Raw genomic sequence first — 13,597 nt, forward strand, 5'->3', positions numbered from 1 at the left:
ACCAGGGTCATGCCTCCACCCTCAGACCAGGGTCATGCCTCCTCCCTCAGACCAGGGTCATGCCTCCACCCTCAGACCAGGGCCAAATCTTCTCCCTCAGACCAGGGTCAAACCTTCTCCCTCAGACCAGGGTCATGCCTCCTCCCTCAGACCAGGGCCATGCCTCCCACCTCAGAGCAGGGCCATGTCTCCCTGTTGGGCCTGTCTGGTATCACTACCCTCATGGCTGCCCTGCCTCCATATCCCTTGTCCAGGCCCTTCCACCCTTCCAGCCCCTTACCGACTGTCATTCTGCCATTGCCCTGGAAGCAGGCGGTCTGGTCCTGGTGACACTGGACCCGTCGGGACCTGCCGATAGCGCATTCATCCTGGTGGACCCCGATACAGGCGTAGCACTCGGCGCCGCTGAGCGTCGGCGGGTCGGGTGCTGGCAAGAGAGCGTAGATGCACACTCAGGCAGTGGTACCCTGGCACAGTCGTGCGGGCTGCGCACTGCGCCAGAGCCCGCGCCTAGCACGTCTAGGGGGCTGGGATCCTAGCGCGCCAAGAGAAGGCGCTCGGCGGAGGCCACGCCTTCGCCGAGGCTGCCCGGCCTCCCATCGTCCCTCCCGGAGCCCAGCCCCGCTCTCCCGCGCACCTTGGCTCAGGTTGGGGAGGGCGTCATGAGTCATGAGGTGGGCGTTGCATTTGTCAGTTGTGCAGCCGCGCACCACCGAGTAGTCTGGAGGCAGCGCGTCCGGGTTCGATTGCGTCTGGCCCGCAGGAGGCCCGGTCCAGCACCCCTTCCGCACCAGGGTCACCGGCGCGCGATACCCTGGGGGCGGGATCGGGGCTCGTGCTCTGCTTCCCGAAACCCTTCTCCCTCCAGTCTCAGCGTTCTTCCTCCTCCCTCTATCCTTTCGCTTTCACCTACACCTCCTCCCCTCCCTCCTTCCCTCTTTCCTCTCACCCCCAGACCTTTTCCCCGAGTTCTTCTCTTCCTCCACTCTTCCTCCCTGTGCGCCTCTCCCACCTTCTCTTCCTTGCTTCCCCATTGTTTCCTCCCCTCACCGCTCGTCCCTCATCCACTTTTTCTTTTGTGGGGCGGAGGACGGAGCCTCGCTCTGTCGCCAGGCTGGAGTGCAGTGACCCGATTTCGGCTCACTGCAACCTCTGCTTCCCGGATTCAAGCGATTCTCGTGCCTCAGCCTCCCGAGTAGCTGGGATTACAGGTGCCCGCCACCACGCCCAGCTAACTTTTTGTATATTTAGTAGAGACGGGGTTTCGCCATGTTGGCCAAGCTGGTCTCAAACTTCTGACCTCGTGATTCGCCAGCCTCTGCCTCCCAAAGTGCTAGAGTTACAGGCCTGAGCCACTGCCCCAGCCCTCATCCACCCTTTTCTTTTTCTTCCTCCTCTTCTTCCTCTCCCTCCCCATCTTTCTATCTTTATCTTTTCATCTTCTACTCAATTCCCCTCCCTTTCTGCTCCCCTCTCCCCCCTTTTCCCTCCCTAATCTCTCATCCCTGTGCCCCCAGCTCCCGCTCCTTACCGGTGTCCAGAGACAGGATAGCCTCAAAGCACTCATGAGGACAGGAGATGCTGGGCAGCTTCATGGCCCTGAGGTCAAAGGGGCCAAAGTAGGTGTGCTCAAAGCTGTAGCACTGCAGGGCTTGGGACCCTGGGGAGAGAGGCGTGGCAGAGTCAGCAGGGCCAGTGTGAGCCTGTCCCAGGAACTCAGAGCTCCACCCAGCAAATGACAGGCACACGGGCCTGGCCCCTCTGCTCCCAGGGAAGACACGCCTTGAGAGACCAGGTGCTGCTATTGCAGCTGGTCCCAGCTGTGTCTGTCTCATGGCAGAGTAATGACCTCTCTGCAGCTGACAGTCCAGTTTTTTCCCTCCAGGACACTCCATGTCTCCACCCTCTTCCAGGAAGCCCTCTCCCTAGCTATGACTTAGAATAGGAAGGAAAACTGCTTCATTCTTGCTCTGCCCATCCTTCCCCAAGCTTAACTCACAAAGTGGACAGCACAGTAAGAGACCCCTGACAGGAAACATGCACTCCAGGACAGGTAGAGTGAAGTGTGGTCCTGTAGTGCCCTGTAAACCCATACATCGCCCCAGCAACACACAAACTGCCATAAACACACAATAACAACATATACACAGGTTCATCCAAGTCTCACAAATATACACAGAATATCCTGAGCGCACCCAGGCAGAGTTTTACATTCTCACACAAAACAAGTACGCACCTGGACCCTGCAATATAAACCTCCCTAACTAAGGCACAGCACTTCACACATGGAAAATCACACAGACACAAAGCGTGTGTCTGTGAGGATGCTTGTGCCTGTATGATAACCATATCAACACAGAGAGGGACCAGATGCACAGAAAATCATACCCAGAGAGGTCCCAAATCACAGAAGCACAAATAAAACCAGAGGCCACAATTATGCGATGTTTAGAGATACAGGAAAATGAGATCACAAAAACATACAGTTTAAAATAATATATGGAGGCCAGGGGTGGTGGCTCATGCCTATAATCCCAGCACTTTGGGAGGCTGAGGCAGGAGGATCACCTGAACTCGGGAGTTAGAGACCAGTCTGGGCAACATGGTGAAACCCCGTTTCTACTAAAAATACAAAAATTAGCTGGGCGTGGTGGTGCACGCCTGTGGTCCCAGCTACTCAGGAGTCTGAGGCACGAGAATTGCTGGAGCCTGGGAAGCAGAGGTTGCAGTGAGCTGTGATCGCGCCACTGCACTCCAGCCTGGGCTGCGACAGAGGGAGACTCTGTCTCAAAAAAAAAAAAATCAAAATCACATATGGATACAAAATGTATAGACCCATGTAACACAGATACATGGAGAGAAAAAAAAAAAACACATCAAAAGGCCCAAACAATTGGCCAGGCATGGTGGTGTCCCCCTGCAGGCCCAACTACTTGGGAGGCTGAAGCAGGAGAATTGCTTGAGCCAGGAGTTTGAGGCTGTAGTGAGCCATGATTGTGCTACTACACCTTAGTGTGGGCAACAGAGTGAGACCTTATCTCTATTTAAAAAACAACCACAAGAAAAAAGGCCAGTCTCATTGGCCGACGCGAGTGGATTGCTTGAGCTCAGGAGTTTGAGATCAGCCTGGGCAACATAGTGAAACCCCACCTCTACAAAATCATACAAAAATTAGCCAGGCGCAGTGGCACATGCCTATAGTCACAGTTACTCAGGAGGCTGAGGTGGGAGGATTGCTTGGGCCCAGGAGGTCAAGACTTCAGTGAGCTGTGATTGTGCCACTGCACTCCAGCCTGGGCGACAGAGCAAGACCCTGTCTCAAAAAACAAAACAAAAAACAAAAACTGAGCATATATACATAAATATAGGCTTACAAATCACAGAGATACATAAACACAGACGCAGATACACAAAATTACACACGCATCTCTTTTACAAAGAAAGCAAATTCAGAAACAGACCCACAAACGCATTTGTTCAGACTAAGACTTTGAAACCTATACAGAGAAACACACACAAGCACAGAGACTCACAGGACATACTGAACCTGGACACATACAGAAATCAAACTCTCTCCCATTAAGGAGCAGAAACACACAGATTTGGTTGTGTGCAGGAATAGCCTCCTTTCTACATTTTTAATTCCCTGTCTTTGTAACCACTTCCATTCTGAAATGAGTTATGTTCCTGTCCTAGCCCACAATGGGGTAGAGGTTGCCTGAAGGTGAAGCCAGGGTTTCTGCCAGTTTCGGAAAGAGTCCTGAGGGCTCCCTGGAAATACCTTTGAATTGGGGGTTGGGCAAGGAAGAGAAGAAAGGCTGGGATGGTGGGAAGAGAGACACCAGGAAAAATGACTGATGGGAGAAGAACAAAGGCAGGGAAGAGAAATGAAAATGACATAGCCTCCAGGCTCCTGCCCACCAAGACCCAGGAGTCCAGGCCCCCAGCCTCCTCCTCCCTCAGACCCAGGAGTTCAGGCCCCCAGCCCCCTCCTCCCTCAGACCCAGGAGATCAGGCCCCCAACCCCTCCTCCCTCAGACCCAGGAGTCCAGGCCCCCAGCCCCTCCTCCCTCAGACCCAGGAGTCCAGGCCCCCAGTCTCTCCTCCCTCAGATCTAGGAGTCCAGGCCACCTGCCCCTTCTCACTACTGGATTCAGAAGTTTGCGTACCTGTCAGGCAGAGCGCAGCCCCAAAGAGGCAGAGCAGAATGACTCTGGGGACCCCCATTGCCATTGCTGAGCTGGGCCACCTGGGACAGCTCCTCCCGCTGTGATGTGCTGCCTGGCTGGTTCTCCTTACTGAGCCCTAAGCATCCCGGCCACCCAGCCTGGCCAGTATTTCTTCGTCCCACCCTCCCTATGTGGGCGGGTCTCTTCCTAGGTAATCGTGATGGAAACAGGGTGATCCTCAGTTGCTGGAGATCTACACTTCTGGGTCTGAGGGAGGAGAGAACTAGAAGTCTGGAACCCTTAATTTTGAATGATTGGTGTCTTGTTGGCCTTCTTCCTTCACCCCTCCCAGCACTCTGCTCTAATCTGAGGGTGGCACATATGGCCTTTTGACTTCCCTTCCCTCCCCCTACCCCAACACACACCACCCACACAGCTTCCAATCCTGGGATGTCTCCACACCCAAAGACACGTTCATCGTCCCATCGTCTAAACCTTCTCTGAACCCCATCTCCCCACTCATCCACACACCCTCAGCCTCCAGCACCTTCCTGTCTCCCAGCCCTGATCAAACTAGGCTGGGCTAGCGTCTGTCTCCCCTACCGGGCTGTGAACTCTTCGGGGGCCTCCAGGAATGTCTGAGATACCGTATGAGTGAACGAATGAATCAATGAATGAAGACACAAACAGAGAGGCACCAAGAGACATACAGGGAGAGACAGACACAAAAGGGAAACAGAGAGAGAGGAAGAGAGAGAGCGAGCGTGCCTTCGAGGAAGCAATTACACACGAGATGCAGAAAGACAGACACAGCCTGGTGTGAACAGATGTGACTGTGTAGTCACACAGACAAACCTAGAGGTGAAGAGGGACACCCCGATAGACACGACATGCCCCCAGGTGTTTCAGAAACATTTATTAAATGAATGAAATCAGGAAGATGGAGATACAGCAGACAACCAGAGGGTCACTGTCCCCTGAGGACACAGGCAGACACATGTGGATGCTCAGACACTCAGCAGGTGAGGAGGTCCAGAGGAGGCCCCAGCAGGTGGTTGGTGCTGAGGCAGAGACCCCAGGCTAGCACCTCCTGGTTTGTCTCACTTCTTGCTGCTTGGAGATGCTGCCTGCTGGATCAGGCTAGTGGATACTAGCCACAGAGTGGGCACCAGCCATGTGCAGACACCCAGAATCTCAGACCCACATCTGGATGGCAGTCCACGTAACACTGGTGACCAAAAGAGCCTTAATGGTCCCCTCAGATCGACTAAACTTTAGATAGGTTTCTTCCTGACTCTCGGCCCTGGATCACGCTTTTTGTAGGGCACTTACTTTAGAAAACTTGTACAGTCATCCCTCGGTATTGTTTTCTATTTCTATGTTTTTTTATTGTTTTTTGGTTTCAAAATATTTTTTATCCAAAGTTGACTGAATGCGTGGAGGTAGAACCTGTGGATGCAGAACCCCATAGACACAGAGGGCCAAATATAATTGCAAATTCTTTCTCTGCTCCCCCCGCACCCCCTCTCTTTTTCTTTTTGAGACAGCGTCTCACTCTGTTGCCCAGGCTGGAGTGCAGTGGCGTGATCTCGGCTCACTGCAAGCTCCACCTCCCGGGTTCACACCATTCTTCTGCCTCAGCCTCCCGAGTAGCTGGGATTACAGGCATGTGCCACCATGCCTGGCTAATTTTTGTATTTGTAGTAGAGACAGAATTTCACCATGTTGGCCAGGCTGGTCTTGAATTCCTGACCTCAAGTGATCTGCCCGCCTCGGCCTCCCAAATTGCTGGGATTACAGACGTGAGCCATTGTGCCCGGCCTTCTCTGCCCCTTTGAAATGTAGGTAAATCTTCTCCTGGTCTCTTGCCAGCGTTACAACCCAGGAATGTCTTTTTCAAGGACCTGGGAATTATCCCTTTGAAATCATCAAGGGAGATAGCACCCCTATCGCCCAGTCTCTGTGGGAGGGTAGGAGCCTCACTTTGATAATTGACAATCAGCAAACTCAGATGGCCCAATCACAGAGAAAAACATTTGCAGACTCAGGAATAACTCCATGTGATGGACACATCTCATTGACCCACCTCCCCCATTGTCCTCCAATATTTTTCCATTAACTCACCTAGGGCTTAACCACCCTAGCACATTTGTTTCAGTGGAGTTGAGTTCAGTCTCTTTCCCTATTGCAATTTCCTTGAATAAAGTCTGCCTTGCCTGTGCAATTTTTCTTTGACAGCAGGCACTATGGACACTACCAAGCTATGTCCTCCCTTACTGTCATCTTGCCAAATCCCTCCTCTTCCCATCAGGCCTCACTTCCCAGAACCTGTTTTGCATACAAATTATTCTTCCTTCCTGATTCTCCAGTTTCTGCCCCAGGCTCTCAGTGGGGGTCTATCCAGACCAGGGCAGGGTTGTGCTGGGGGTCTCTGGAGAGTGGAGTCTGGCCAGGAAGGAGGATGGTTTTTCTGAAGCCCCCGTGGAAGGTGGAGGCATTGAAGGTCTTCACAGCAGTTGTCAGTTTCAGGGATTGAGGCTTACAGGGTAGGCAGACCAGTCTGGTGAATGTGTGAGTATGTGAGTGCTGTGTGCACTTTTGATTCTGGTATTGTTCAGGTACTTTTGGAGACTTTGAAGTGTCAGCTCCCTGTACCTTTTGGGAGCATCCATCTGGCTGTCTTCATCTGCCTGGTGTCTGAGTGTTCACGAGTCTGTTGAATGCCTTAGAATTCTGAATGCCTTAGAATGTTCTCAAGGATCTTCTGTTGCATTCCATCAGTTTCCACGCATGGTTCCATTTCCAATCATGTTTGCAAACATCTGGCCTCTCAAAATTTTTTTTCATATTTGATTTTCATAAGCAGTTTACTAAATGTGGGTACCTTCTAGGGTTTGTGGCCCAAATAGTTGAGAAGTATTTAGTATTTCTTGCCTTATTGGAAGTGATTCCATTAATCAAACAAGTCATAATTGTAATGCATTTTAAGATATTCCCTAAGTAATGTGGGTCATCCCTTGCTTCCAGTCTTCATGTTCTGCATAAATGTTATTTCACACATTATCAGAATTGTGAATTTTCTTTTGGAACTCTAGTCATGACCTTGTCAAAAATTGGATCATGCAGATTGTATGCCAATATATTCTTTTGTTATTTTGTTATTTTTATTTTTTGAGACCGAGTCTCACTCTGTTGCCCAAGCTGGAGTGCAGTGGTGCCATCTTGGCTCACTGGAACCTCCGCCTCCCAGGTTCAAGGGATTCTCCTGCCTCAGCCTCCCAAGTAGCTGGGATCACAGGTGCCTGCCACCATGCCTGGCTAATTTTTGTATTTTTAGTAGACACAGGGTTTCACCATGTTGGCCAGGCTGGTCTCAAACTCCTGACCTCAGGTGATCCACCCGCCTCGGCCTCCCAAAGTGCTGGGATTACAGGCGTGAACCACCACACCTGGCCTCTTTTGTTGTTTTCACATACATTCTTCCTGCAGCATCAATATCTCTTTCTTTCAAATCAGATCTTAATTTTCTTTTACAGTTCAGTAGTATCAAGTGTATTCATGTTTTTGTACAATCAATATCCAGAACTTTTCATCTTGCAAAACTGAAACTCTTTACCCATCAAACAACTCCCCTTTCTTCTATCCCTCCTCCCCACACCCCCTGGCAAGCATCATTCTACTTTGTTTCTGTGAATTTGACTACTCTAGATCAGGGATCCCCAACCCCCGGGGCCTGATACCAGTACCTGTTAGGAACGGGGCCGCACAGCAGGAGGTGAGCGGTGGGCGAGGGAGGGAAGATTCATCTGTATTTACAGCCTCTCCCCATTACTTGTACTACCACCTGAGCTCTGTCTCCTGTCAGATCAGTGGCTTAGATTCTCATAGCAGCGTGAATCCTATTGTGAATTGCGTATGCAAGGGATCTAGGTTATGCATTCCTTATGAGATTATAATGCCTGATGATCTGTCACTGTCTCCCATCACCCCTAGAAGGGACCATCTATTGGCAGGAAAACAAGCTCAGTGGGCCAAGCGTGGTGGCTCATATCTGTAATCCTAGCACTTTGGGAGGCTGAAGCAGGAGGATCACTTGAGGTCGGGAGTTCAAGATGAGCCTGGTCAACATGGTGAAACCCCATCTCTACTAAAAATATAAAAATTAGCTGGGCATAGTGGGCACGCCTGTAATCCCAGCTACTCAGGAGGCTGAGGCAAGAGAATCCTTGAACACGGAAGGCGGAGCTTGTGGTGAGCTGAGATCACACCACTGCGGTCCAGCCTGGGCGACACAGCAAGACACCGTCTCAACAAAACAAAACAAAACAAACCCAACAAGCTCAGGGCTCTCACTGATTCTACATTATGGTGAGTTATATAATTATTTCATCATATATTACAATGTAATAATAATAGAAATAAAACGCACAATAAATGTAATGCTCTTGAATCATCTGAAACCATCCCCCACTCCCCGGGTCCATGGAAAAATTGTCTTCCACACAATCAGTCCCTGGTGCTCAAAAGGTTGAGGACCGCTGCTCTAGATAACTCATATAAGTGAAGTCACATAGTACTCGTCCTTTAGTGACTGGCTTATTTCACTTAGCATAATATCCCCAAGGTATAACCATGTTGTATGTAGCATGTGTCAGAATTTCCTTCCTTTTAAAGGCTGAACAATATCCCATTGTGTGGATACACCGCATTCTATCTATTCATTCATCCTTCCATCAATGGACACTGGGGTTGTTTCGCCTCTGGGCTATTGTGAGTAATGCTGTTATGAATATGGCTGTACAAATATCTGTTTGGGACCCTGCTTTGAATTTTTTTGGTTATTATATCAAATCATTTTGAATGTTGCACGCTCTTGTGGAAGTGCCCCTCACCTCATTTTCTTTCTTTTCTTTTCTTTTTTTTTTTTGGCAGAGTTTCGCTCTTGTTACCCAGGCTGGAGTGCAATGGTGTGATCTCAGCTCACTGCAACCTCTGTCTCCCAGGTTCAAGCGATTCTCCTGCCTCAGCCTCCTGAGTAGTAGCTGAATTTACAGGCGCCTGCCACCACGCCCAGCTAATTTTTGTGTTTTTAGTAGAGATGGGGTTTCACCATTTTGGCCAGGCTGGTCTCGAACTCCTGATCTCAGGTGATCCGCCTGCCTCGGCCTCCCAAAGAGTTGGGATTACAGGTGTGAGCCACCGCGCCTGGCCCACCTTCTAATTTTCAAATAATTTGTGATAGCTGTGCTCACCTGTGTTGTTGCAGGCTAGGCTCTCCTGGGAGGCAGACTGTGAGGCTGAGATTAGCATGCAGGACCTTGGGATCAATAGCTGCATAAAGGAGGCAAAGGAAACTGGATTTTGAGCAGAGGGTGAGATTGGGTCCCGATTCAGTCAATCCAAGGGTTCAGTGCACCCCAGGGGGAGGTCTGGCACTGGGCTTCTGGGTTCTGATCAGCTGAGGCAATGCCCAAGGGGCTGACATCAGAAGCAGCTGTCAGAGTCCTTCATTCCTAAAGAGATCTTGGTGGCAAATCACAGCATCCACCACATTCTACTCATTTCTTTGTTTTAGTGTATTTTTCTCCATCTCCAGTGTATTTTTTCCACCTCTTTGAAATAAAGATTAATTACAGAATCCTTTGAGATTAAACAAAGTTACCTGATCTGGTCATTTATTCCTCAGTTGAAAAAATTGATGTGAAACTACTTTTCTGTCTACCGTTACTGTCTTTTGGAAGTTAAATGCTTTTTTTTTTTTTTTTGAGACAGAGTCTCACTCTGTTGCCTAGGCTGGAGTGCAGTGGCGTGATCTTGACTCACCACTGCCTCCCAGGTTCAAGTGATTCTTATGTCTCAGCCTCCGGAGAGGCTGGGATTACAGGTGTCTGCCACCACGCCTGGCTAATTTTTGTATATTTAGTAGAGACGGGGTTTCACCATGTTGGCCAGGCTGGTCTCGAACTCCTGACCCCAACTGATCCACTGGCCTCAGCCTCCCAAAGCATTGAGATTACAGGCGTGAGCCACTGCACCCAGCCTAACTGCTCTTATTTAAGGTGAATAATTTTTAAGAGTTTAAATTTAAGGGTTTAATATTTAAATATTCACATCTAAAGAGTTTAATATTTAAATTAGGTGGCTGGGTACCTGGATTGACGAAAAGAACATGTAATTAAAGGGTTCGTTTATTCTCCATTTTTCCTGTCTTCCAGTTATTTCTTGAATTTTCTTTTCTTGGCTTACACAAAAGTGGAAGGAGTAAATTCATGGTCTGTCCTGCTCAATAATTAATGGATCTGTGCTACATTCTGCCAAAATAGCAGCTGTGGAAATTTTTTCCCCTTGCAACTTTGTTTTTCTCAAAAATTCATTCAATGATCCACTTTGTTTCATAATAGCTTTCCATTTTCTGGTCCTGATTATTTTTTGTCCTTGACAGACATCGAATAAGGTTAATATTTTATCTTAGAATTTTAGCATCTTACAATACTATGTAGGCAACAAATCATTAAATTTTCATAAGTTTATTTTTATACTGATGAAATTTCTAAAGCAATAATAAGCAACTACTATAATAGTATAATTAACAGACTTGCATAATACTCTTTAATTTCAACCCACACACATTCTTTGTGGATGATTAATGGTAACCGGATATTAGTTTGTTGTGTTATTGTTGTTGTTGTTTTGAGACAAGAGTCTTGCCCTGTCACCCAGGCTGGAGTGCAACGGCGTGGTCTCGGCTCACTGCAACCTCCGCCTCCCGGGTTCAAGTGATTCTCCTGCCTCAGCCTCCCGAGTAGCTGGGATTACAGGCGCCCGCCACTACACCCGGCTAATTTTTGCATTTTTAGTAGAGACTTGGTTTCACCATGTTGGTAGGCTGGTCTCCAACTCCTGACCTCGTGATCTGCCCACCTCAGCCTCCCAAAGTGCTGGGATTACATGTGTGAGCCACCGCACCTGACCGGATATTATTATACAGTGATTTGTGCCAAGTGAAAGGACTTGTAGATTTATTTATTTATTTAAGACAGAGCTTCGCTCTTGTCAAGCAGGCTGGAGTGCACTGGCGAGATCTTGGCTCACTGCAACCTTCGCCTCCCAGGTTCAAGCGATTCTCCTGCCTCAGCCTCTGTAACTGGGATTACAGGCGACTGCCACCATGCCCGGCTCATTCACTGGGCTAATTTTTGGTATTTTTAGTAGAGACAGGGTTTCACCATGTTGGTCACGCTGGTTTTCAACTCCTGACCTCAGGTGATCCACCCGCCTTGGCCTCCCAAAGTACTGGGATTACAGGCGTGAGCCACCGTGCCTGGCCAGGACTTGTAGATTTAAACATAGAATTCAAAAATTCCAGTCTGGTAGAGTAAATAATTAGATGAAAATATGAACTGCAATATGAAATACTGAATACAGACAATGTGCTGGCACCATTAGGGACTTTAACAAAATGTTCTGCATATCAGGTGGAAGAGCAGCTCATTGTTTAGAAGCACAGACTATTTTAAATGACATAAAATCAACACGTCTTTCCATTTCAAAACCAATGTCTCCTTAGTATATAGAAGTAGAATGGTAGCTACCAACCCTCTTGGAACAAGACACTTTACTGCCATCTGCTGGAACATAGTTGCAATAAATTGTAAATCACTTTCGCAACCGTCAATAGCATGCACAATACATAATAATTTTCAAAAAGTTGTTTTCAAAATAGTAAAGATGTCTGTGATATGAATAGCACCTCCTTAGGTGTAGTGTTCTTGTGCAGTGCCCAACATGAACAACTGCACATGGTGACAGTAGAATCATGGCATCTGCAAAACAAAATCCATTTTACTTTTTCCTCTCCAATCTTTATGCCTTTTTTTCTTTTTCTTGCCTTATTGTATAGGCTAGAACTCCCAGTACATGATTGAATAGAATTAATGGGAGTAAACATGCTTGTCTTGCTACTGATGTTATATAGTCGTGTGTTTTTTTTAGACAGGGTCTTTCTCTGTTACCCAGGCTGGAGTGCACTGGCATAATCATGGGTCACTGCAGCTTCAACTTGCTGGGCTCAAGTGATCCTCCCTCCTCAGCCTCTTGAGTAGCTGGGACCACAGTTGCATGCCACTGTGCCTGGCTAATTTTGCTAGTTTCTACCCTTCCCTTCCGTTCCCTTCCCTTCCGTTCCCTCCCCTCCCCTCCCCTCCCTTCCCCTCCTCTCCCTTCCCCTCCCCTCCCCTTTCTTTCCCTTCCCTTCCTTTCTTTCCGTCTTTATCTTTCTTTCTTTCTTTCTTTTTTTTGGACAGAGTCTCGCTCTGTTGCCCAGGCTGGAATGCAGCGATCTTGGCTCACTGCAACCTCTGCCTCCTGGGTTCAAGTGATTCTCCTGCCTCAGCTTCCCAAGTAAGCTGGGATTACAGGGGCCTGCCACCATGCCTGGCTAATTCTTTGTACTTTTAGTAGAGATGGGGTTTCGCCATGTTGACCAGGCTGGTCTCGAACTCCTGACCTTAGGTGATTCACCTGCCTCGGCCTCCCAAAGGACTGGGATTACAGGCGTGAGCCACTGCGCCCAGCCTAACAGAAAAATTTTTAAATAATAGTAAATATATACCAGACCACCCACAGCGTGATCAAACACCTTTCTTTGGCAGCATTTGTGTAGTTTCTAATACAGCTTTAAAATATGTTCATAAAGAATTATTAAATATCCTTTGTATTTATATTTTATTTAGAGCCTGGAGAAGGCTCTAAATAAAAGGTGAGAGGTGAATATTTTGAGTTAACTTGATATAAGCAAGGTTTCACAGATTAACTTTGAAATATAGGATGACATGGGGCTGGGTGCCATGGCTTATGCCTGTAATCCTAGCATTTGGGAGGTTGAGGCAGGACGACTATGACAGCTTGAGCCCAGGAGATTGAGGGGAAAAAAAATGGATAACATGGAATAGTTGAGAAACGTGACATCATGAAAATAAAGGTGATTTTTCTAAATTTTATTGCAAACAAATTTAAAGGTATGAAAGTGTTGAAAAATTAGCTCATCAGCTGGGCACGGTGGCTCACGCCTGTAATCCCAGCACTTTGGGAGGCCAAGGCGGGCAGATCACATGAGGTCAGGAGTTCAAGATCAGACTGGCCAACAGGGCGAAACTCTGTCTCTACTAAAAATACAAAAATTAGCCTGATGTGGTGGTGGGCGCCTATAATCCCAGCTACCTGGGAGGCAAAGGCAGGAGAATGGCTTGGACCTGGAAGGCGGAGGTTGCAGTGAGCAGAGATCACGCCACTGCCCTCTAGCCTGGGTGACAAAGGGAGAAAGAAAGAAAGAAAGAAGGAAAGAGAGAAAGAAAGAGGGAGGGAGAGAGGGAGGAAGGAAGGAAGGGAGGGAGGGAGAGAGTAAGGCAGGCAGGAAGGCTCATTGATCA

General features: G+C 48.3%; 1 protein-coding gene across 11 annotated transcripts in view; it reads right to left on the bottom strand.

The window, feature by feature from the left end:
- The window catches only part of LYPD5 (LY6/PLAUR domain containing 5), a 42,496-nt gene that overhangs the window by 13,629 nt on the left and 15,270 nt on the right, over positions 1–13,597 (bottom strand). For 6 of the 11 annotated variants that reach the window (XM_063801839.1, XM_063801837.1, XM_063801836.1 and 3 more), the window contains 3 exons: positions 1,532–1,660; positions 638–814; positions 281–427 (listed from right to left, as the gene is read on the bottom strand). In XM_063801839.1, the coding sequence (XP_063657909.1) occupies positions 281–427; positions 638–814; positions 1,532–1,595 (388 nt within the window). In that variant the 5' untranslated portion in view covers positions 1,596–1,660. Of the gene's footprint in view, positions 1–280; positions 428–637; positions 815–1,531; positions 1,966–4,169; positions 4,326–13,597 lie in introns of those variants that run through there. The other 5 variants (XM_009435773.5, XM_063801832.1, XM_063801834.1 and 2 more) reach the window with 5 other exon arrangements.

Source organism: Pan troglodytes, chromosome 20, assembly GCF_028858775.2.
Source record: "Pan troglodytes isolate AG18354 chromosome 20, NHGRI_mPanTro3-v2.0_pri, whole genome shotgun sequence".
In the NCBI taxonomy this organism is placed as follows: Eukaryota; Metazoa; Chordata; class Mammalia; order Primates; family Hominidae; genus Pan; species Pan troglodytes.